The sequence below is a fragment of the Plectropomus leopardus genome, chromosome 3, assembly GCF_026936395.1.
Source record: "Plectropomus leopardus strain MGB_pleo_1.0 chromosome 3, ASM2693639v1, whole genome shotgun sequence".
NCBI classification, from domain to species: Eukaryota; Metazoa; Chordata; class Actinopteri; order Perciformes; family Serranidae; genus Plectropomus; species Plectropomus leopardus.
The window spans coordinates 28637569-28661694 of NC_142178.1; the positions used below are offsets into that span (position 1 = coordinate 28637569).

Sequence of the window (24126 nt, forward strand, 5' to 3'; positions counted from 1 at the left end):
TTTCAATTCAAATTCAGTTCAAAGTCAGAGGTTTATTTTTGACTTCAAAAGCATACTAATACAAAACTTTAAACTAGTCTGACATAACATGATCTAAGAAATAATCCAAGGCTTTGGAACAAATTTTGACATAATATCGTATAACTTTTATGTTAAAAAATTGAGTTATACTGACAATTTTGAATTTTTGATCAAATGAAGTCCGTTGCACTGTTTATCAAAACAAATTTTTCAGAGAGCTGACATCAGATGTCTGGGCAGATTCATCATCTTGTTGCTTATTATAGATTGCCATTTTAGATGTTTTAATGAAAGGTCCACTGTGGTAGATTTAGGGGCATCATTGGCAAAAATTGTGTACAATATTCATAACTATGTTTTTCTTAATGTGAAATTACCTGAAAATAAGAATTGTTGTGTTGTTTTTTTTTAACCTTAGTTTGAGTTGTTTATATCTACATACGAAGCAGGTCTTTTTTTACGGACCCTGCCATGTTGTTCTACATTAGCCAAGAATGGACAAAACAAACAGTGGCTCATTCGCATTTTTGCTTCAGTCACCGTAGATGTCCTACACGCTTGGCTCATGGGAGACGTTTCAGGTCTGAAAACTCACAGCTAGATGCCACTAAATCCTACACATGGACCTTTAATTCAAAGGTATTGTGCAGTTACTTTTGTTCAAACATTTCATGTTTGACAACTTTCGACTCTTTTGAGAAATGAAAAAAGAAGTATAAACCCTTTAAAACCTTTTTTAGAAAAGCATATTTCTATTTCTCAAAATGAGGTGTCAAAACAACTGTCTGGTAAATTCCAATCGCAGCCATATCAAAGCTCAGTCAAATGTGCTATTATAAACTACACCATCACAATTACCCTAAAAGAGCTTAGAGACAGAGTGCTAATTGTTATTGAATAAATAATGATCTAAGCAGGCAAAGTCCAAAATGTTCAAAAATAATTGTAAACTAGCAAGAAAGAGAGCGATAGACAGTGAAAGATAAAAGTGAGGTCAAATTTATAGACATTAAAATACCCGTTTGAATTAATAAAATGCTTTTCATGCAGCTCAGCCCATTTGGGTCTAATGTTCAGCTGTGATGAATAATGAAGGTATTTTCCTTTGCTGAGGACGTGTGTGTGTGCCTGTGTGTGTGTGCCTGTGTGTATGTGTATGTGTGTGTGTGTGCACGCGCACACATGCATGTGTGTGTATGTGTGTCTTTGTGTGAGCATGCCTTCTGAGTCGGCTTTGCCTACTTGACAGAACATCACACTCATTGTGCAACTAGTATAATCCCTCATACACACACACCCACACACATCATAAACACCTTTACCACACAGTCCTGAGGTTTGCTGTGTGATAACTTCGAGATGCCTGGAACCTATAAACACCATCGTATTTTTAATTCAAGTTGTGTTTTCAGCCATTTTTCACTTTAGTTTAGCTGTTTAAGAGTCCAGCGGTGCCTCCACGTACTGCCTATAATGATTCAGACTGAATTCAGTGCCTGAATAAATGTAAATGTAAGTCTAGGCTTTCAAACCATTCTAAAATGATAATCATAAACCAATGATCTGACGGGATTTATGGGTTTAAGGCATCAGAAGTCATCATACAGGTTTCTACTGCACTTAATACATTAAAAGAATCCATCATTCTCTATTGTCTTTGTGCTGAGTCAAGGTGCCTCTGTGTCTTTTCCAGCTACTAGCAAACAACAGAAAAATGTCTAAACACTGCTTTGTGTTTGGATGCACTACCAACAATGAAAAGAACCCAGAATTAAGTTTTTATAAGCTGCGGAATCGAAAAACTGAGCTTTTAAGAGGATAAAAGTGGATACAGAAGTCATGGATCAGCAGAGAGAATGGGGGGGGCGGACTGTGGGATCCTGACTCTTACTGTACCTTGAGCGGAAAATATTTTGCTAAGTTGACCAGACAAACTGTAGAGGTTGAAGACAACTATTATTCTCCCTATCTGGAAGACATAAGGTGCTAAAACAGACTGCTGACTTGCTGATATCAAAGGTTTTTAGCCAGCTGCAGGCACTTTGTTAAGGTTTCACCATTCAGGTTGTGGTGCTGATAGTTCCCCCTCTGTGGGCGTGGCTTCATTGCACTCTGTCTCTATAGTTTTACCAGGCTAGGTGCGTACTGTCTCCAGGAAATAGTCATAAGCTTGCGCTCTAAGTAGAAGTGAAACATATTAAATATTTTAAATTGTAAAAATAATTAGCTGTTCCTGTAGTACTCCAGCCCTTTCTCACTCCAAAATTGTCACATGACTCTGACAGTGCTTTCAGCATACGAGCTTGACGCCAAAAGCCACCATCCAACCAGAACATGGCTGGACGGCATCAGATGAGAATGTGGTCAGACAGAACCATTCGCATGCACATTAAATACTGAAGGACAGCATCAGGTAATATTGCTACCGGAAGCTCTGTAATATAAGGAGTATGAGTGCCTATACAGGGCAGGCAGGTTGGGAGGTCCCACAAACAACAGACTTTCATACAGCTGTCTGGAGTTCACTTTGTTTTACTGTGTTGTTTTGTGCCACTTCTGCCTAAACCTAACCGCCTGTGACTTTGTTGCCTGATCCCATCCACCTTGACAGTCTGTGCTGTTCTGTAAACATAAGGACCTTGCTTTCTGCAGGCTGTGACATCACAGTAACCGGCTGCATCATCCCACCATAACGTCAGTCCCATTTGCATGTGTTAACATTACTGTAACGGCATCCCGGGTCCTGACAGATCAGCACCATGTTAGGAGTTTGGAGTGAGAATGTGTTGAGTAATCGTATCACCGTGAAGTTCACTCTTTTTCCTCTACTTCTCTGACAGTTGTATACTAGAGAGTACTGCATATTTTACACAACATTCACAGCTCGATTATGGGTCAGCTCCTTGACCAACATCGTTCAAAATCAAGAGGAAAACTCTTCACAGGCCTGGCAGCAGTAGAGTGGCTTTCTCCTCTTTGAACCTCTTCTGTAGACATTACATAAAAAGGTCTTCAGGTTATATATATCAAAGAGGTTACAAAAGGAGATGAAAGAAGTACAAGTCGACATCTGGTCTAAAAAAGTCACATCTGAGTAGTTTTATTATGAACGTAATAGTGGAACTGCTGTTTTCAAGTTCAAAGTTTCTTTATTAGTACCCAAGGGTAAATTTGTTACGCAGACAGAAACGTCAGCATTCCAAAACAAGAAATCACAGAACAGATTAGATTGAAAGGACATTAAAACAAGTATCATATAGTATCAAAGTATAAGAAATACTATGAATGTCATGACAAAGTGCTTCTGCATACACTCACCCACTCACTCCAACGCTTAAAGTGCAAGGTGCATCATCTTGTGCTATCTTTGTTCAGTAATGCAATAGCTGCAGGTACAAAAGACTTCTATATTGTTCAGTCCTGCAAACCAATGGCTGGACAAAGGAGCCAAAATTCACTATGTAAGGGATGTGAATTTTTTTGTAGTAGTATAGTTGAAGGGTGCCTGAGAACAAGGATTTCATTGCCAAGAACTGCTCCTGAAATTGTTTCACACAACAAATAAAGACTTGACACTTTCAAAAATAAGTTGAGTATTTGATGCATAGTGTCACACAAGGCCTTTCCATTAATTTAATGGTTTGCAGCATTTCTTTTTTGATATTTTGTTGATCTGCTCATCACAAAAAATGGTGGTAGGAGGCCTGGGATTCAGGACCATTGATGTATAATAATAACTAGACACTAATAAAATGCCTGTACCTTGCTAAAACATACATTTCAGCATGCCAAATAATTATTTTAGCACCCTATTTCTATTAGACAGGAAAAGTTATGTTGAAGAACTTAATGTTGTAAATCCGTCTCAGTGCCCCTTCTAACTACCTTGCTTATCTTGGAGAAATGATCGCACTAGATGGCCAGAAGATATTTAAGACTCTTTGATTGAATCCCCTAGTAAGTTCACAATAAACCTAACAAAAATCAAAACAAGGCATTAATTAGCTTCAGCCTCTACAGTTTTTCTGCCAAATTAGCAAAATACTTGATGCATGTCAGCACACTGAATGTCAGGATCTCACCATTTTCCCATATCTTCCTGCTGTTTCTCTAGCTTTAATGGTTAAAAGTTCCCTTTTTGGGGATAAGCACTTTATAAAAACTTAAAAAAAAAAAAAAAACTAAACATTTCTGGGATCTTTACCCTGTCAGTGCCACCACACAGCAGCTTTATGGCATTTTTGTGTTTGCCACGCAATACAAAGTCCAGGGAGACAAAAATTTTTTTTTTCCCTTGTGGTGGGGGCGGTACTTAAATCTGCTCTTTCTCTATGGTCAGTGGGGGAAAATCCTTTCTGTCCTACACAGAATTTTTTGGCTGCCATGCCACAAGTGGCCACTAGGAAGGCTTGACATGGTTAGAACTATAGACTTTATATAAAGATGGACAACATGAGAGTTCCCCCAAAGTGTAGCTTTTCTATCTTGATCGCCCCCCAGTGTCTGTCTGCAGTATAGGTCATAAAGACCGCCCCTCCATGTTCGTGAATGGACATAGGCCAAACTAAAAACTCAAACTATAAGCCAAATACATTTTTCCCAAAGGTGGTTTCTGTCACTGAAGGTAATTCTCATCACTCTCATCACTTTGTTCAAGTGTTGTATTTTAGATAAATTCAGTTTTAATGACTTATTCAATCCTACAAAAAGGGGATTTTCTACGATGATTGACAGCTGTGACAGCCAATCTATGCGCTCGCATTCAGTGGAGCTGCTCGCCATTGGTAGTACGGGTGTTTTGATGGGAACTTTCCCACTGTGGATATTGCCACTGTGCAGAATCCAGCTCTAAATGACATCACCATCGCAAGATGCCAACGCCAGTATCTCGCATAATTTTGACCTTACTTTAGCAAAGCGAGGATAAGTGGGAGCATGTCATCCATCTTTACATACAGTCTATAGTTCGAAAAATTTGCTAGTTTGCACAAGGTCATGGTTCGAACCCGAACTCCTCCCACCCACCTAGAAGCGACTCCCTTTACCTGACTTTTTGCCTGTTACTGCATTAAAAAACACTTGTTTCTTTACTCTTTTTCACCTTTATGCAGTACATCCATCCTCACTCAAGTCTCCAAATGTTTCTGATTTATTTTTTTTTTACTTACAACATGACACATTGGCCAAACCTTCTTGATTTAGCTAGCATTTCAGTGAAAGACAAAAATTAACCTCTCATCAAAGCTGTTAAAACAATCATAAACTTTTCTTCACACTGTCAAGTAACTCAACAGTCCATCCAGCAGTATTAAAGGAAGTCAGTGGCACTTGATGCCCTGAGTTCAGTATCTCTGGCAGCTCCTCCTCGAATCTGGCAAGGATTGGCTGATTCTCACCAGCAACAACGGCCTTCAGCTAACCTCACCACCTACACATGAGCCTGACACTGGAGGAGCTCGCTGGGGGTGGTACATCGCCTGTGGATACCTGAGCTGGCTAAATTCAGGGCAGCCCTTTTGAGAATTACTAAAATATCCACCTGTATGTTTTATAAACAATAAGGGCTTTGTTTACCACATACCTTTAATAATACATTCATCATTCACCATTTTCACATTTTTATTATAACATAATTTTCTCCTATATTTATTTTTTGATTTTTGCAGCACTTACTTTTATTCTTAAGTTCATTTTCTCTTACTAAGTTCAGGTACCAATACACCAAAGTAAATTCCTTGTGTGTGAAAAGCTACATGGCAATAGGCCAAATTCTGATTCTGAAAATTCATTTTTTACAGAATACCAGGTCATTAGCACATTAACAGAACACATTTACAATTACTCCATTAACATAGTAGAGTTACTTTTCCCTCAAGCTAATCATCTCAAGACCTACTCAAATATATGTGTCATAATAGAAGCCTGGAGCAGCTTTTTGTAATTGTTTTTAGCGTAAAGCACTTTGCTCACTGCTTTTGCAGTGTTGAGTGGCTCACACTTTTCAACTTTAGGTGCCTCATGTTTTTTTGCAGGAGCGCCCTGAACACCTCAATTTGAGAAAAAACTTAAACTCAGAGTGGAAAAGTGCCTGACATCATTTCTGTTTTTTCCCACTTTCCAGTTAGTGATAGCATACAGTTAAGCTCATGTTAGCTCACTTTTATCGTTGCCCTACTAGGCAAGCTGCAAGACATATCTGAACAAACTGCAGCCTCAACTACTTCCTAATGTTTCACCAACTGTAATTAGGTGTAATTAGATGATTTAAAGCAGACTGTCAAATTGTCGCCAACTCATCCTAAAATAAGTCTTCAACCATCATCCATCCATCCAAAGCTCCTCTCCTTTCTGAGAGACTCATATCCCAACACCAGTCTTCATTTTCCTTTGTGTGGTCCTAAAGTCAGTCCCTCCACGATTTTGTGGGCTCTTTCTGTGGTTTTCTGATTTCACAGCAGTGAGCGAATCAGTACACAGCGCACAGCTCTACAATGAATTTAGATTTAACCTATTTAAAATTAGCATCTTTACTGTTAGGTTGCTGTGATTAATCAAAATTGCAAGATCCCATAAAATAAGTTTGGCTTAATTTGTGTTAATTGTATCTATTACATCATCACAACATCCTGGAGGGTCAAGTGCCTGCCGTCTTTCAATTTTTTATACAGCATTTAAGACATTGATTTGTAAGTTCACTTCACAGCAAAAAAGTGGTCAAGCTAAGTACAAGTGATTCTGTGGTTGCTTGGCAACACCATAAAAAACAATATATGGACCAGATCACAATAACTTCCAGGTATAAAACCGCTGTGTCACTTAAGTGACACTGCGATTTTATGCCTGGAATAATTGTGCTGAGCAAACTTTGCCTTAATTTTTTTGTTTAAAGCCACCTTTAAAAAGCCCATCTGAAGAAATCAATATCACTTTAAGTAAATGCCTCATGTAGAATATTTTCACAGCTTTACCTTGCTGTGAGACAGCTCTTACTGATGGGGTTTTGAAGCCATTATATCAAAAATATCTAAAACACCAGGCTCCATTGAGAAAAACAGTTCTTTACTTCACTGTAAGGTGTTGCTGGTCTACCGCTGCCTCCATCAGCTATTGTCTAAATTAAAGTGGAGCAAATACTTAGATCTAATGTATACTTACACTGATATTTACTTTTTTCAGATGGCTAAATATGTTTTGCTGCGGCCCGTGTCCACAGCTGTACATTGTTTAGCTTCCGTGTCGGTAGATTTGGATTAATAAAGATGTTGCTTATCAAACAAGACAGTTCATAAAATAAGCGTAGCAGATAGGCCAGATCACCTGTTTTTCTATATATCTTTATATGGTACAGGTATGACTGAAAATGACAACAGAAATTAACAAGTTTGCCGAATTAACATATCTCTGCAAAAAAAAAAACAAGCTGCTTTCCCAGAAGTGACTATTGTTCTTAGTGAGACGTCATGGTAATTCAGTCATCAGCACTGTTTTAAAAAAAATACACAGTTATCATCACAGTTATGGGTGCCTTATGGGGGCCACAGCCCCTAGTTTGAAAACCATAGTAGACTTACTGTACTACATAAATTGACAGATTTCTTTTTTTACATATTTTGGGGCCATTGTGAAGGTTTTAGTGAAACAGGCTGTGGCTTTCTAACCATCCATGCTGTGTGTTCACTCCCTATATGTCAGCCGATGACTCACTCACCCGAGCCTTAACTGGCACACATCATCTCCACCCTAAAACTGCTTCTCTGTCAATTTTCCTTACCCCATTTTGGCAGTGCTGCTGCATTTGTTGATTGAGAGACCTTTGGAGGTTGTAAAGGCTGTGTCGACCCCTCCGCCCCTCCATCACCTCCCTCGTCTCCCACTCTCTGCCTCGTCACTGTCACTTGCTTGGCTACATACAAACCTGCTGCGGGAGGATAATTAGTCAAAGTGATTTCCTGCACCCCTCCCCCCCTCAGCCTCGCACCCCTTACGCTTGCATCTGCTTAGCACAGCTTGGCATGGAAGTCAGGGAAATGTCATCACCCGCGCCGTTTGTCTCTCCCTCTTTGACATGAGAATGTACACACACCAGATGCAGAAGTCACAATAAAAATATTGTTTGCATATGCCCACAGTGGAGTGATCCAATGAAGCACACACAATGGAGTTAAATAAATACGCTTCACATAATGTCACGATTGAATTAAAGCCATGCCTCATTGTATTACTGTCATTCTTATTGCTGTAGGGAAATTTAAAGACATTAAAATACAGTAAAATATAAGGAAGCAATAAGAACTTCAAAGAATAATTCTCCTATAAGCAAAATAAAAGCAAATTATTGATTGGACAGCAGTGATAATCTGTATGGGATTGAAGACGGAGAGACTGTGTGCTCATGGATGCCTACACTTCACCCTGCGGGATAGAGTGAATAAATGCAATTAGAAAATAAATTAATATAAACAGAGTTGCGTTTTCTTTATCCTCTAATAAATGATTGTTTACACATTATGCGTGGTCGCTCATGCTTAAAATGGAAAAAGTCCAGCTTGAAGCGCTGAAATAAGTTTTATGCCTCATTAAATTCCAGCTGTGAGCTCCAGAGTAAACGGATTTGTCATTGTGCTTTGTCAGAGAATGCAGGTGTGTTCGGAGACAAAAGGACTACACTAAGTATAAGAGTGAGGTTGCTGATTTACAGGGCAACCAACAGAATGTGTGGGCACAATGCATATTCATACCTGTTTATTTGGGGTATGAGGGGTTAAGACACTGACCATGACCGCAGTGACCATGGTTGGCCATTGTTATCGCTCTCCTGTCAGCTATCAGACAAAGGTATGCCCCCAGAAAATAAGACTGCGATTTTTTCTTTTTCTTTTTTTCCTTTTATTCAGCAAGTGACAGAGAGAGACAGAAAAAACAGGGAAGACAAAGAGGGTGACATGCCGCAAAAGGGCCCAGGCTGGTAGTGAACTCAGGCCATTGCTAAATGCCTGACTGGTACGCACTCTACCTGGTGAACTACCAGGGCGCCCAAGACTGCTAATTGTCATTTGTTATACCAGAACCTGAAGGGCCAGAACATTTAAATTGTTAGGGAAAAAAAAAACATGTTTTCTCACCTCTTGTACAGTAGCTGTGCGATGCTCAAATTAATGTAAAAAGTGAAACTTAACTGTTCATTGTGCTGTGTCTAAAAGTTTGCATTCACTCTTTCTGCACTCTGCTTCTCCTCTCCATCAATTGGATCAGCTCTGACTGACTCAACTGATCGACTATTCACGCTGAGACTCAAACCGTAAGAGATATAAATAGCTTATAATGAGATTCACCTGCACTGCATTCACAAACCTGCAAAAAACATCTGAATTTAGAGAGGAGGCACAGAATGCAAAAAATTGGACTCTCGAACACAAGATTGAAACAAATGGGAAGTTTGGTGACACTATCACACCTCCCTGTCGCAGCTACTGCTACATATAGATTCTGATTCTGTGGGAAACACTGTCACCTTTTGAAGTGTTACACATCCAACTTACACAAGTCGACATTAGCTTTCATTTGAAACCTTGTTTTTGGCAAATCGACATGTATAAATATCCAGTATTCACTCCCTTTTTGCTCTGTTTTTGCTTACACCAACTCCTGGCAAATAACTAAATCTCTTGCTTCTAAATGCTCCACAATGTTAATTACCTAGTCACTTTGTCTGCTGTTCAGTTATAGGCAGGTAACATATAGTGAGTTTAAAGGAGTTTTTTGGCTAAAAACAGCTGCATGCTGCATCTGTAAACAAGGTTGATGAAAGCAGTGAGCAAGACTCTGTCGGGAAGCTTACTGGCCAGAAAATCAAAACACTTCGTTAAAAGTGTCCCAAAAGCTCTGTATATCTGACATTAACTGCAGGATGTGGTGATTATTTTTTGCAAATTGTCACTACCAGCGACTCTTTATATTACACATAGTCATAAGATGCATTGTTCTTATGGAAATATTAATTAATGCAGCTTTAAAAAACAAAAGGGTTCTTTAAAGGTTTAAACAAAAGGTGCAGTCGATTTGTACCATTACTGAGCACAAGTTGTCCACCTTCCACCTTCTCCACCACTCAGCCTTCACATTGACAATATTGTTCTGTATCCAAATACACTTGCATCGTCATCTATGTGGCATTTGTACATGTTGTCGCTACAGTGTAGAAAAGAATGTCAGTTGCAAGATCCAAAGCCCATACAATGAAGTAATTTTGGAGAAAATGTGAAGAACGACCCTGCCACAGCCGTGCAGTTTAGAGGATGAGAATGGCGCATGCTGCATGCATGTGCAGATTTTGGAGGAGACCAGCAGTGTTGAGAAATGCCTTTGCAACTCCACTAGTGACCTGCTGCTACCTGGCTGACCATGTTTCTCCTAAACCTCACCTACATAACATTACACTGAATAGGCCTATTTAATGTGACTATGACCAACCATGACTCCTTTCCAACAACAAACCTAACCGTCAGGGGCGCATTGTCGTTATTCTCTCACTTTTATGAGCTTTTTCACCACATAAACCCATTCTTGGAGGAAATTTGATCAAAATTGGTTCCTTGAAGAAGTTTTAAACAGTAAATACATTTCTATCACGCTTGTGTGCGTGGCCCTTAGAGTATTCTGCAGAATGCTGCGTTTAACCCTAAACTAACCTAACTGTCAGGGGCGCATTGCCGTTGAGCGCAAATTCATTAGGTATTATATTAAATGTTGTATGAAGATACATTTTTTCTTGAAGAAAGTGTATTTCAATTTAAAAACAGGTAATTGTTTCTGGAAAGAAACTTTTCTATGGACTTTTTTTAACAATATATTTTTTGGTAATTGAAAACTGTATTTTCCTCAATTATATTAAAACGTGTTTGGACATCTCAGAAACAGACAGTTGGGCAAATCAAACCAAAACCAGCTACTTAATTCATTCATCTGGTTAAAGAATTCAACCTAAATCTGATGAAACAGGGACCTCTGAAATTTCAAAGGGACAATCATGGGAACAAATGAGGGTTCTTATTTTTATGGACAGTTCACATTTTACAGAGATTTCCTATGCATTGTACGCCCCTTTCTGTGTCAAGTGGTGCAGAAATACTTGTGCCCTGTATATTTTCTTTATGGTTCTTTTCTTAGTTTGGTTGTCAGTGTGTGTGTAAATCTGTGTGTATGGCAATAATCCCTGTAAGGTTCCTGCAGTAATGGGTAGTTGTGTGGGAAGGCAGACAATGCTTGAATCCATAAATGTCCTTAAGCCATGTTATTCCTCTGCAGTGGTTGAGTCTTATGTAAATTCAAATCTAATTTAGCGGATTCTAATAAAGAACTTGTACATACAGTGTGTGTGAATGTATGCATGTGTGACTCAGTGAGAGAGTTCATCTCCCACTCAACGTTACACTGCTGCTGTTAAAGGGATCACTGAGGTACTAAGTAAATCAAAGTGTGAAAACAAACCCAGAGAAAAGTCCTGTGCAAATGCACCATTTTGAGGGCAAGCGCAGCAACATTAATAGTAGGATGAATTGTGTTTGACAAAATGGTGAATTTGATCGGCTGTCAAGATGTGAATGGAAGCTGAACTTGTGCCTGGTTTTCTTGCTACAGCTCTACAGCTCGGTGGAGTTTGGGAGAAGGTGGCAAGTGGTGCACGAGAGAGTGGCTCCCAATCGTTTCTACTGGTAAGTACACAGATTCGGACATTGTTCAACAAGTTGTAGGCAATTTGTGTTGAAGAATAGATCCAAGAGCTCAGATTCAGTAAACATTTTGAGTGGTGTAATTGTATTTTTCAAAATGAATCATGTTATTCCAAATGATACAGTGCTAACAGTTCACAGCTAGCCTATGCTGTTGCCCATATTAAATGTTAATAGTGACAAGCTACTAGTTAAGATAGCTGGTAAGTATATTAAACTAATAATGCACTTACAGACTGACACCACATGCTCACTGATCCAAAGGTCTGCTTTGTAACCTATTGAGGTAATGAGCCTTAAACAGTTATGTTTAGCTTAAACATCTAACTGGGAAAATCCATTTTAATAACCAGCCACTTTTGATCATTTCTGATGACGTTGTTGTTGTTTTTGATGTTGTTGTTGTTGTTGAAATAATGTATGTAGACACAGTTATTTCACTCCTGGGTTTTAGGAGCCATAAATGACCATATTTGGACGAGAGGGTGGAGCTAACCGTAACGCTAGCTGCACAATGCATTTACAGCTTTGGTTAACTCTGTTAATGCTAATGCTAATTTTCACTTTGAAGACTAACAAAATGTACCTACTGGAAAAACTAAATATCTGTCTCCTTAAAGGGTCTTTAGTATATTTGAACTGCTGACAAGTTTTCTTCGGTGACCAAAATGTTACAATTAAATTTTAAGGCCCTGAAAACACATTGAAATCACATCAGCTAGGGCTACACATAAATGCCATGGTTACGTAGTGGTTACATTAACTACATGTAGTGTTGCCATGGTCATATCAACAGAAGGCATTCACCTTTCACTCAAAGCGGCGATGCCTTTACTAACTTTGAGCCTAAATAACATTTAAACTGGTAAGTTAAAAATACACCTCTGCACAGTTGTCAGAAAGAGGGAAATTAGCTATAGATAACAAAACCATGCTTGTTTTGTTTGTTTGTTTTTTGTATTATGGCTGTAAATATTTCCACGTAAAGTTGGGCATTTAAACATAGGGGTCAAAGGGAATTGTGTCTTCTTTGAACCAGCTTCAGCTATTTGAGGAACAGCAGTTTTTGGCATGTTTTTTCAGTCCCGCAGGGTGACACTTGGTCATTTACACTAAATGATTAGTGAGTTAGCTGCTAACTAGGTATTGTGTGAAAATACTGTGAAACAAACTGTCGGCTTTTCGTCACCACTCTCTTTATCTTTTTGAACAACAAAACAAAACACTCCACTCTACCTTCCCAAATTCATAGTTACAGGCCTTCTATTTTTTTTGGAGAAACCATCTGTGACTGAACGTTAACTGTAGCAGCATGCAAAGAGCCAGACCAGACAACAGCCAAGCATTTCATTGTGCAGTTTGGACGCCTCGCAGAAACACTTTATTGGCTACAAGACTGAATTTGCAGGCAACAGTTGTCTTGTCACCAGGGGGAGTCAGCTTTCGCAAACTAAAACTTTTCTTACAGCTTGTTAAAATAAACATGAATAATAATGATTGCTTATTCAAATTGCAATATAAAAATGTCAATATAAATAGAATGAATCTGTCAGCCTTAATTTTGATTACTGTGAGTTTTCAGGTTTAGTCATTTCCACATATACAGGATTCACCTATAGTTCAAAAAAACTATGAACAACTATTTAATGTGTACCTCCTGAACATACAAAGTTAGAATACACAGACATTAAAACAAAAGCACTGTCAGTTTTTAAACATACTGTATACAGTATATTTTCTACAGTTCTGGACACACTGTATTGCTGATACAAAACAATTATTGCGTGACGACTATCAGTAAAACTGATGCTGAACTCAAAGCCAAATGAAGAGCACTTTTGACATTGTAAATGTCCTGAACAGATAACGTCATTGCCTCTCCCACAAATTGAGGAGCAGATGAGCCAGAGAGGTTTTTAAGATTTTCATTATTCATTTGTCTGACATGCCTGATCTTCCTCTGTGGCAGACAGTTACATTATGTGACCGACAGTGTTCAGCTGTGGAGAGAGGCTTCAAAATCAGTTTTGGGTGGAATCTGAGTATTGCTATCCTTTGTGATGAAATAAGATATATGAAGATTGAAATAATATAATGGTTCCTCTCAGCCATGCCTTTGAAGCCAAATTGTGATATTAAGCATCTTGCTGCATAGTCATTAGGTGTAGATTTCAGGGGAAGCAGGGGACATGTTCCCTTCAATATTCAGAACATGCTTTTGTCCCTCACAACAAAAATATGAAAGCAACAGAAGCAGAGGACTTTAATTTTGACAAAATAAAGATATTTATAACATAAATTGCTAATTGGTGCATTAAAAAAATACACTAGAATACAGGAAATTAAGTGTCTGATGCTCAAACTCTTCTGACTGAGAACCCCAATGCTGCTTTTTGGTCCCCAAAACATCCCCAGAAGAACATGGCACAGCACACACACACACACACACACACACACTAAAAGAGAATAATTGCTTGATTTTAAGCAATCTCAGTCGACTGAGGGGTCTCCAACTGATGATTTGAATCTCTGACATTCAAAGGGCAGCCCTAGTTAGCATGATTGTTGCATTTGTGGAGAAAACGTGTCCCGCAGAAGGAAAATGTTTTGTCTGTGAACTTTATGAGTTATAACACATTAACTTGTGTTTGTTTTTGTCACTAGTAAGCCATGTTTAATGTGTGCTGTGTGCTTGTTTTGAATCAAGCAAATTTTACAGTACTTAACAGAAACTCCACTACAGACTAGTATTTTGGAGGTGTAACTGCAGAGCGATACGCCACAGCATATGTCTAAATGCTCACATCGGCATAGACTCTGCGCGGCTCTGCGTACGTACAACTATAAATCCCCCTTAACCATAGATTGTACAAAATAATGGACGTAGCTAATATGACATCACCCATTGATTTGTGGTATGCTGAATTGAAACCTTGTGGGGTTTTTTTGGAGCCAGAAGTGACCATATCAGAAGTGACCATATCAGAAGTGACCATATTTGGACAAAAGGCTGGAGCTGTGGATGAGCAATAGCGACGCCACACAGACAGCGTTTCACTCAAGGGGCCCGCTCCTAAATATGCATAATTTTAAGCCTTGATGACATGTAAACAGGTGAGTTCTTTAAAAAAAATGCCACCCTGTGCAGTTTTCATGAATGTTGAAATTTGCTGTTGAGACCAAAAACATTATTAGTTTACATTTTGGAGCCAACGTCAAGTGGCCATTCGCTAAGCAGTACTTTTTGGCACTTTGGCTTCATTTTTTAGCCTCGGAGGTTGCCGCTTGGCCTTGCATTTTTTTATTATTGCACCCTGCTCTCCCGTCTTTTCCTCAGCTAAATGGTCTCACTGTCATCAGGTCACGGGCGTTGTCTACCTCAGTGGTATCTAGCATATCTGGCCTCTCTCTATACAGTAACTAACTCTAACAAAAAGCTTTCACCTCAACAAACTGTCAGGGTAGTAACAAGCTGGGCAGCCAGGAGTGAAGGGAGCCTGGAGGGCTGATACTGCAGAAGCTGTCAGAGTTCTATTTTGGGACGCGCACTGTGTGGTAGGTGTGGTGCTAGCCCCAGTAATGAGGCTGCAGAGGGAGCTTATGCCTGCTGTACATGCTGCCACCAAACATGTTAAGAGACATAAGCTCATTTGGTCGACCTGAGTGGCGTTCGGTCACACAGCGCGGGTGGGCTTGTATGAGGCGCAGACTCGAACAAACAGCACTCTAAATTCCACCGCATTCAGCCCTAATCAGTTTGTGAGCTTAGCTGGTGCTTCCGTGAAAATGCTTTGAATATGACATTACAAATCTTCACGAAAACATCTGGAGCCGCCCGTACGTGATATTTTTGCTAGGCCACAGCTCCAGCTCCACCTGTTCTGACATCAAGTGTCCTCAGAGACCACACAGCTGTCCAAACTACTGTCATGCATACACAGAGACACTTCGGTGGGCCAGCAACTTGGAAGCTCTGCCTCCTATCCTTTAATGGTGAAAATATACACGTTTAAACAAAGCGTATAGCTGCACTAACTCAAAGAGGTATTGTTTGCCTGCCTCGTGCTGTTCTTGGGTACCTGAATGGATTTTTCAGTGAAAATGGAAATGTGGTGTGGATAAGTAGGCCATCCGATTCACAGCTGCGTTTCATCTGGGAAATCACCAATACTACCAATAAGTACAATGATTAGACACTACGGTAGTCTGCTTCTCATTCCCCTCACACAGCCCCCCCTTTATTTCTCTTTCCATTAATGTGTGTGCTACCTGTGGACACATTCTCTCTTTATCTCCCTCTCTTTCTCTCCCACTGTCTCTCTCCACCTCCCTGTTCTCCCTCCATGTGTGTGCTGCCTTTGCTTCTCCTCTGATCCGCCAGTCTTTTTAATACATATTTAATGCCGTAATGATTATATGCTATTCCATCTGCGGACATCCCTACTGTAGAGAGAAAATCAATGGCTTTTCCTCTCCTAATGATGTCAGGAAACGTCCTCCTCCATCCGTCTGGGGGGGAAAAGGACCTTCTGGGTGCTCTAAACATTTAGATCACACAGTAAACCTGAGGTCCTTTTTCCTCACACTTTAAACTGCCATCCACAATGAAGACAAAGACACGGCAATCCCAGTACCCAATTCCTGCTGATGTTTACCACAATTGCCACAGCAGATGACTTAACCTCTCTGTAGTTATAAATTTGTATGACTTTCCAGCGTGCAATCCATCAGGTCAGACAGCAGCTACGGTAGGTGGCATCTGCCCGGAGGCAAAAAGACCAATGGTGATGTTCCTGAAACACATTTGTCTGCCTTTCAGGTCGAAAATGGGTTTGGACAAAGAGCCGGGCTTAATTCACCTGGAAACCAGCATCTCTGAAGGACGTGAGTAATTGAATTCCGAGTTCAGCGCTCCATTTTCTCGTGTCTTTGTACTGTATCGTGAGCATTGTGCTAAAGTAGAGAGGAATTGGGAGTTGTGTGGACAATTCTGCTGAAGGGTAATGCAAAGGGACAGCGGAAATGGCCGAGTCTGGGGACACACAATGACAATGGAGAGAAAAGTAATGCATATATTAGAATGCTTTTAAAAGCAAGTGATTTAGCTTAGTGGCGCTCACGTAGGTATAGAGAGAAATATCACTCATCCTCCTGAATGACAATGAACACTGGGATATTGAGGGTTGATATATAGTATTTGACTTGATTTGCTTACTGAGGCTGATGTCAGAATCCATGGGATTCGCACTCTCATTATCCACGTTATTATCTGTCTGAACGATCCCACACTAAACGTTCAAGTCTGAACAAATCATGTATTCACAATCAATAGGATAAACTTTGATGGAGTTTTGTGTCAAAGGGGAACTCCACTGATTTTACATTTAAACATCAGTTTTGAGTCATGAGGCATCATATAATGCCCCCTGATGACTAAAATTACAACAGAAAGTCTGTGTTATAAACTAAATGGTGGGTATTGACTAGTCAGGTAGTGTCCAATAAAAAGATTGTGTTATTATTATTATTATTATTAATAATAATAATATTTTAGATTAATTGTTCATATGTATGGGAGGTGGGGCAGGTGCACACAACCTGGTTCCCATTTGAAAGCATGTATTGAAAATGTGACCTATTTAGGACTTTTAAAGTCAACAAGTCTTCGCCTCTACCACATTTGACCATGATTTTAACAGCCTGTCTTGTTAGTTCCATAACTTTGTGGAAGTGCAACACAAAATTGTTTGAGTAACCCTTTAGCACTTAATAAATACTCTAATCTTTCCCTGTCACTTAGTTTCAAAAGCTTTCAAAGTATCAGTGCCGCATTTCTGTCAGAACACTCTCTTTGAGGCCGACGCAATAGAGAAAAGCCAATCATACAAACACACACAGCAAGCATCAGTCATGTCAGATGTTACGGTCACACAGCCAGAGACTATCACTATTGATCATGTGCTTGTGGGCGAAGCCGACATATAATTGGCAGAGGCTAACATGTGAGGACAGGCTCTCTCCCGGTGCTGCTATTGAAGGCAAAGAAAGCAATTGGCCTCTTTGGTCATCTGTCTTCCCCTCCACCCAGCTCCTCCTTTACTGGGACCACTTTATTGACAAGAGTAATGTGGGGAGCCAAAAGAGGCCGCTTGGCTTTGGGTGAAGGCTGCCTTTCTTCATTGCCATCCCTGATGCCCATGGCTTGACGTGTGTGTATGTGTGTGTCTTTTTTTTGTGTGTGTGTGTGTGTGGGAGCAGAGGCGCTGTATGTCACCTGCAAGCTTCAGAACTGCACAGATGCCAACAAGGGCAAACCATTCCCTGGCTACATTGACCCCAATTCTCTGGTGGTGCAAGATGAGTATGTGTTTGTCCAGGTAGGTAATTGTCCAGTTTGTTCAGTGAAAAACATTACAGTGGTGTTTGAGGCAGAAAGTGTGAGGATTTTGCAGGAAATTTTTCAAGGTCGTTCCTGGAGTGTTGCTTCTAGTGCAGCTTTGTGTGTGTCTGTGGTGACTGAAAATGCTTTGTTTGATTTTATGTGTCTTCTCAATGTTTTCACTCAATGGTTTCATCGCCCTAAGGTGTCAGCCGCAGGGAGGCCAATCTACTATGTGTCAGCTAAAAGAGATGTCTTCACACCAATGAAGCTGCCCAAGTACACACTGCCCAAGGTAACAAATACACTGCCTGATTAAAATTCAATTAACATGACCAGACACTCACAATCTTGATGTTAACAAATAATGAATTAATCCTCGGCAAGAGCCCACATTTCATCATGGGTCACTGAAAATATGTGAGACAAATTTCAAATTCATTTGCTGCTGTTTCATGGAAGTATTCTGCATTTGAAGACACATAATTTGCTTCAAGCTTTGTTTGGTATGTGGGCTAACGTTGCAGTAAGGCGTCAGTTCATCGCTGGTTCTGCATGACACTCTCTTTGTTATTCAAGGCCAAAAGTAACTCTCACAGTGTTTCCAGAATTATTATTCTGTGCTGCTCAACTTAGAGTGTATTCAGGTTAGTTGATGTTTTTTTATTCTATTAATTTTAGAATAAAAAAGATATATAACATTTAAAAGAATCCTTTCCTTGCAAAATTATACAGAGTTCCCACAGTCATGGAAAACTTAGAAAAAGCATGGAATTTTATAAAGACATTTTCCAGGCCTGGAAAAGCCATGTTACTAAGTAGAAAACATTTAAAGTTTGTGTGTAATTAAATTGTTATTGTAATCTCCTGTGGATAACCTCCCTGTAATTTTGTGTAGCTGTTGACATAACATTGCTCTAATATGCATCAGTGTGCGACAATATTTTGTTAATCATTACATATGATACTTTATTTCCTATTCATGTTCTGTCTCTCCTTCCACGTATATCAGCAAGCTGAAGTTTTGTTTGGACAGAGTTTGAATCTGACATATATAAAAAAAAAAAAAATGCTGGGCAAGTGGCACAAGAAATCTTTTTTTTAATATGGGTCCTTGGAAAGTCATGGAAATGTTTTGAAATTTTGTCCATGAAAATGTGTGGGAACCTTGATGATAATTTGTATACTGATCATTCACCGCTGTTGAATTTGTGAATTTCGTCTTGCATGCCCCCCAGTGAGCGGGAAATCAAAAACAAAGCAAACACTCCTCGTGAGTTAAAGTAAATGGGAGCCTTGTTTAACAACAGCAAAACTATATCAAAATATCACTTTCCAAACTTTCTCACAACTCCTGCGGAATAACCCGAGTCTCATTTATCTACTCATATGTTCAGCACTCCCCAAACATGTATTTTCAGGGTCACTATATACTTCAATTCATGAAGTCTTTTTGGATTCTCCACTCACCGGGTGATTAATAAATAGTGAATTAATTCTCAGTAAGAGTTGATATTTCATCATGGGTCACAGAGAATATGTGAGACAAATTTCAAATTTAGTTGCTGCTGTTTCATGGAAGTAGTTTGCATTCGCAGGCACATAATTCGCTTCCAGCTTTGTTTGGTATGTGGGCTAAAGTTGCAGTAAGGCGTCAGTTCATCGCCGGCTCTGCGTGACACTCTCTTTGTTATTTATGGGCAAATCAAGGCCAAAAGTAACTCTCACAGTGTTTCCAGAATTGTTATTCCGTGCTGCTTCATGTGCACATGGCCTCGCTTGTCACGTCCCCATTGACAATTAGACATGTTTTATTCAATCAAGCCCTAGGCGCCCCGGGTTGCTGTCGGCTGACTGCAAGGTGTTATTGGCACAGTCAGAGGTAGATGAAGTACACAGCCAAACAGCGTGGCCTCAGCTGCTTAATCTCTGCCCAATAAGCCTGACACAGTGTTGATGATGTTAGTATCCTCTTAGTTAAGATACGTGAATGCGGAGGATGTAGCAATTCTGATTATTGAATATGATTAAACGCAGCAGGAGGGTAAAACAGTATACAATCTAAAAGTCTTTGTATTTCTCGTTGAGGCATAAGAGAAAATGTTTTTAAGGAGCAAATTAAACCTTCACAAATGCCAACTTTAAATTGGAGTGTATTCAGGGCTGTTGCTTTTCAGTTTTTTTCTATTTTAGGATAAATGAATATAAAAGTTAAATGAATACTTTTGAAAATGATCATTTTTATACTTCAGTAACTCACTATGTGTTGCACTGAATTCATGGAGATTTTTTTGTTTTTGTTTTTATTTTCCATGTCTCCACAGTGAACAAAGAATCCAAAAGGGCAAAGTCACATGCGTCATCATATGTTACATATGCTCAGTGCCTCTCAAAAACAGCTTTTTCACTAAAACCTTATGATTTAAAACACTCCCACCTGTGAGTATCACACACCAGTGAGAGTGTCTGTGCACACTACTCAGCCATGCATGAGACTGTTTGTAGTGATAAGTTGTAAATCAGAATCAAAATGCATGTTTGGGAAGTACTGAGCACACGACCGGATAAATGACACTGGGATTACTATTCACGAGTTGTGTGAAAGTTCGCATTTATTAGCCTTTCTTATGATTACATACCAAATGAAGATATAACTTTCTCATCACATAAAAAATTCAACATATGTCAGCACGTCTCACTTCACTACAGCACAAAAGTAAACTGAAAAACACACCACACTGCAGATTAAACGAAAACCAGGAAAAAATGGAATCTTAATAAGAATCTGCTGGTGTTAACTTTGCTTCTCTGCCAGGACCTCCATGTGATCAGCACAGATGAAAATCGTGTGGTTGCAGCCGTACAAGAGTGGAACCAGAACGAAACCTACAACCTGTACGTGTCGGACACATCGGGGGTCTACTACACCCTGGCCCTGGAGAACGTGGTCAGCAGTATGGGCCCCGAGGGCAACGTCATGGTCGACCTCTATGAGGTAAACAAACATAGACACGACATAAAATTCTGTGTAGCAGAGTATTATGGGCTGCTGAAAATGGAATGACTCTGCTTTAGTTTTAGATTAGTATGCTGAACACAAGGCCCGACGCCACACACCCCACCCCCCAAGTCTGCAGTATTCATTCTGGCCAATTTCTCCTTTTTGAATAACAGTATCAAATAAAGGCCTGCTTGATGAGTGCTCAACCCACAAGTTTATTATGAACACTGATCAATATTTTAGAGCCAGGAGGCAGAGATGATGAAATGTACTTGTTTTGTCATTTTGGAAACAACCCCTGCTGCTGTAGGCCTACAGTCTTCAGAGCACATTGTGTGAATACGAAGCAGCTTCAAAGTGCTGACATCAACAAAGGCAAGAGGGGATTGTGCCAGGGATATAGATTTTTGGGAGGCTGAGATTATTTCTTTCTTTGATGAATAACTGCAGATATTACTTCACAAAATGCACCTAATCCAAAAAGAAAGAAAAAAGTGTGTTAAGGGCTAATGTGAAGCTCTGGCACTCAGGTATGATTTTTAAAGGCATAGTAGACTAAAACTATATCTCCAAATCAAATAATTAAGATGCTGATGCTCATGTCTTGCTGTGGCCTTGGTGATAAAATCAAATCCACTGTCTTGATTGAGGTCGCCACCCAAAACGTAGAATATGCTAAATCTCGCCTCCAAGGGAGATTGAAGTATCTGTCAATTACTAAAGTGGAGTTTCATCACCTGATATGACTCTCACTGACTCAATTCAGTCTCCCCGAGCTATTCCTCCGGGCCTCCAACAAGGAGTCAGATTCATTTAAGACACGCATTGATTACTCAAAAGTCCCCAGACAGTCAATCATTTCCCACTCAGTGTTTGTGGCTGTGTTTGGTTTTTGTTGGGAATACAGAATAGGTGCGTGTGTGCGGCTGCATTGCCCCAGGGCGTGCGATTGCTTTGCAGTGCGTTGCTTTCATTTTCTGCAACGTGACTCGAAGATATAGAAATATCTTTTGGACATGTGAAGTCTGTTTGTGAGCTGTTTTCTTTCTAATTTCCCAGGTAGCAGGAATAAAAGGGATGTTCCTCGCCAACAAAAAGACGGACAACCAAGTGAAGACGCACATCACCTACAACAGAGGCAGAGACTGGAGGTTACTGCAGGCCCCGAGCAAAGACCTGAGAGGCAACAGCATTCACTGTGTGCTCGTGAGTATCTGCGAGGTAGCGCCGCGTTCATACGTGTTTTTGTATGTGTGCGTTTCCATCAAAGAGAGGCCTTGACAGGAGTTGACTGATCCCAGCAGCAATGAGAGGCCGAGCTCAGAAAGAGCAGCGCCCGTCAAAGCTGAGTGCTCTGAGGCTGCTGAGCTGAAAGGTCAGCCATTTTGATTCAGTCCAATAAGCTGACCTCCCATTTAAGAAACACAGAGAAAAAGAGGTGTCTGACAGGAAAGCTTCTTTTTTATGTCTTTTATTCCCGAAAGCCTCTGAAAGTTGGCCGCTCCTCATATTTTTCGAGTTTTCACTCAAAAGCCAGAGTAAAGAATCTAACTGTGTATGTTTTCAAGATGTTGTTTGTCATTTAAGCACTGCAACCGCCCAAAAGAAGCCAGACTAAGATGACAGCGTAGATCTGATGGTTTGTGTCACTGCTGCATTAGCCGATTCTCTTAACATGACTTTATATAAAAAATAATCACCCCTTTTTGATGAACCAATTAGTAATTCCGCTGCATGCCTTGCCTTCTGCCCGTATTATACAGTCATTTGTCAGGAAATGTCAGAGTTTTAATAAACCTCTAAACAGCCCGTCACAACATGCCCTGCACCACTGGCATTTTGCTGGCTCGTAATGAGAATTGTGTCAGTAAAGGTTAACCCAATCAAAATTAATGGTGAAACCAGCCAATGGGGAAATGGTGTTTGTGATAAAACTTATGACTTGGGAGGGTTGTGCATCCAAGTCGATGCAACAGACGCTTTATTCAGAAGTGTCTCGTGAAGGTTTTTAGTGATGTTGTTTCAGAGGTTTGATAACTGAGTTTGTGATTTATTTTCTGCAGCCGTACTGTTCATTACATCTCCATCTGCACGTGTCTGCGAATCCCTACACATCTGGAAATATAGCCAGCAGGGACTCAGCGCCGGGGCTTATTGTCGCATCAGGTGGGTGAGAAGGAGCCTCTTTTGAGTGACATGTTTGTTTCTCTTTTCTCTGTCGACTTGAAGCTCTGACAGTTTTTTCTTAAAAAACAAAAAACCCTATTGCAGCCCTCTCTGACATTTTTTTTCATGTTATTTGTAGTTTTTAAATAGAATTGTGTTTTGATTTAAAAGTCCTGTGTGTAGAATTTAGGGGGACATATTGGATAAGAAATGTTATATAATGAAATAAGTATGTTTCTTTAGTATATAATCACCTGAAAATAAGAATCGTTGTGTTTTGTTACCTTAGAATGCACCATTTATATCCACATAGGAAGCAGGTCTCGTCCATAGAGTCCACCATATTGCACCACAATGTTTCTACAGTAGCCCAGAACGGACAAACCAGGGACGCTCACCTGGTAGAGCGGGCTCCCAATGTACAGAGGCTTCGTCCTGGCTGCAGCAACTGCTGGTTTAACTGTGACCTGAGGCTCTTGTATGTCATTCCTTCACTTTCCCCATTTGACACGTTTGCTGCCCTGTCTGAATAATGGCAAAAAGCCAAAAAAATAATCTTAAAAAATAAAAAATAGAACGGACAAACCAAATACTAGCTCTAGATGAGGCCATTTGAATTTTTTACATCGACCGTATTTGGCAGCCTCTGCATGACGAGCACTTTTGGAAAAAAATTTTTTAACATGAACCCGCTCAATTTAGTGATTTTTTTGCCAATTCAAATCATCACGGGCCAGATGCATAAAACTCTGTTCAGATTCACAAGTAAAACTGTGTTCACGCACAAAGCCAGAAATATGCACAGGCATTATTTTTGTCAGATTTATGAA

General features: G+C 39.9%; 1 protein-coding gene across 6 annotated transcripts in view; it reads left to right on the top strand.

Annotated features, from left to right (window-relative positions):
- The window catches only part of sorcs1 (sortilin-related VPS10 domain containing receptor 1), a 185944-nt gene that overhangs the window by 123440 nt on the left and 38378 nt on the right, over positions 1-24126 (top strand). For all 6 annotated transcript variants that reach the window (XR_015776289.1, XR_015776288.1, XM_088075992.1 and 3 more), the window contains exons 5-11: positions 11659-11732; positions 16570-16634; positions 18009-18127; positions 18335-18424; positions 20945-21124; positions 22190-22336; positions 23194-23296. Coding sequence is in view for 4 of the 6 variants with exons in the window: in XM_088075992.1 (XP_087932118.1) it covers positions 11659-11732; positions 16570-16634; positions 18009-18127; positions 18335-18424; positions 20945-21124; positions 22190-22336; positions 23194-23296 (778 nt within the window). In the remaining 2 variants the exon portion in view is untranslated. The remainder of the gene's footprint in view (positions 1-11658; positions 11733-16569; positions 16635-18008; positions 18128-18334; positions 18425-20944; positions 21125-22189; positions 22337-23193; positions 23297-24126) is intronic.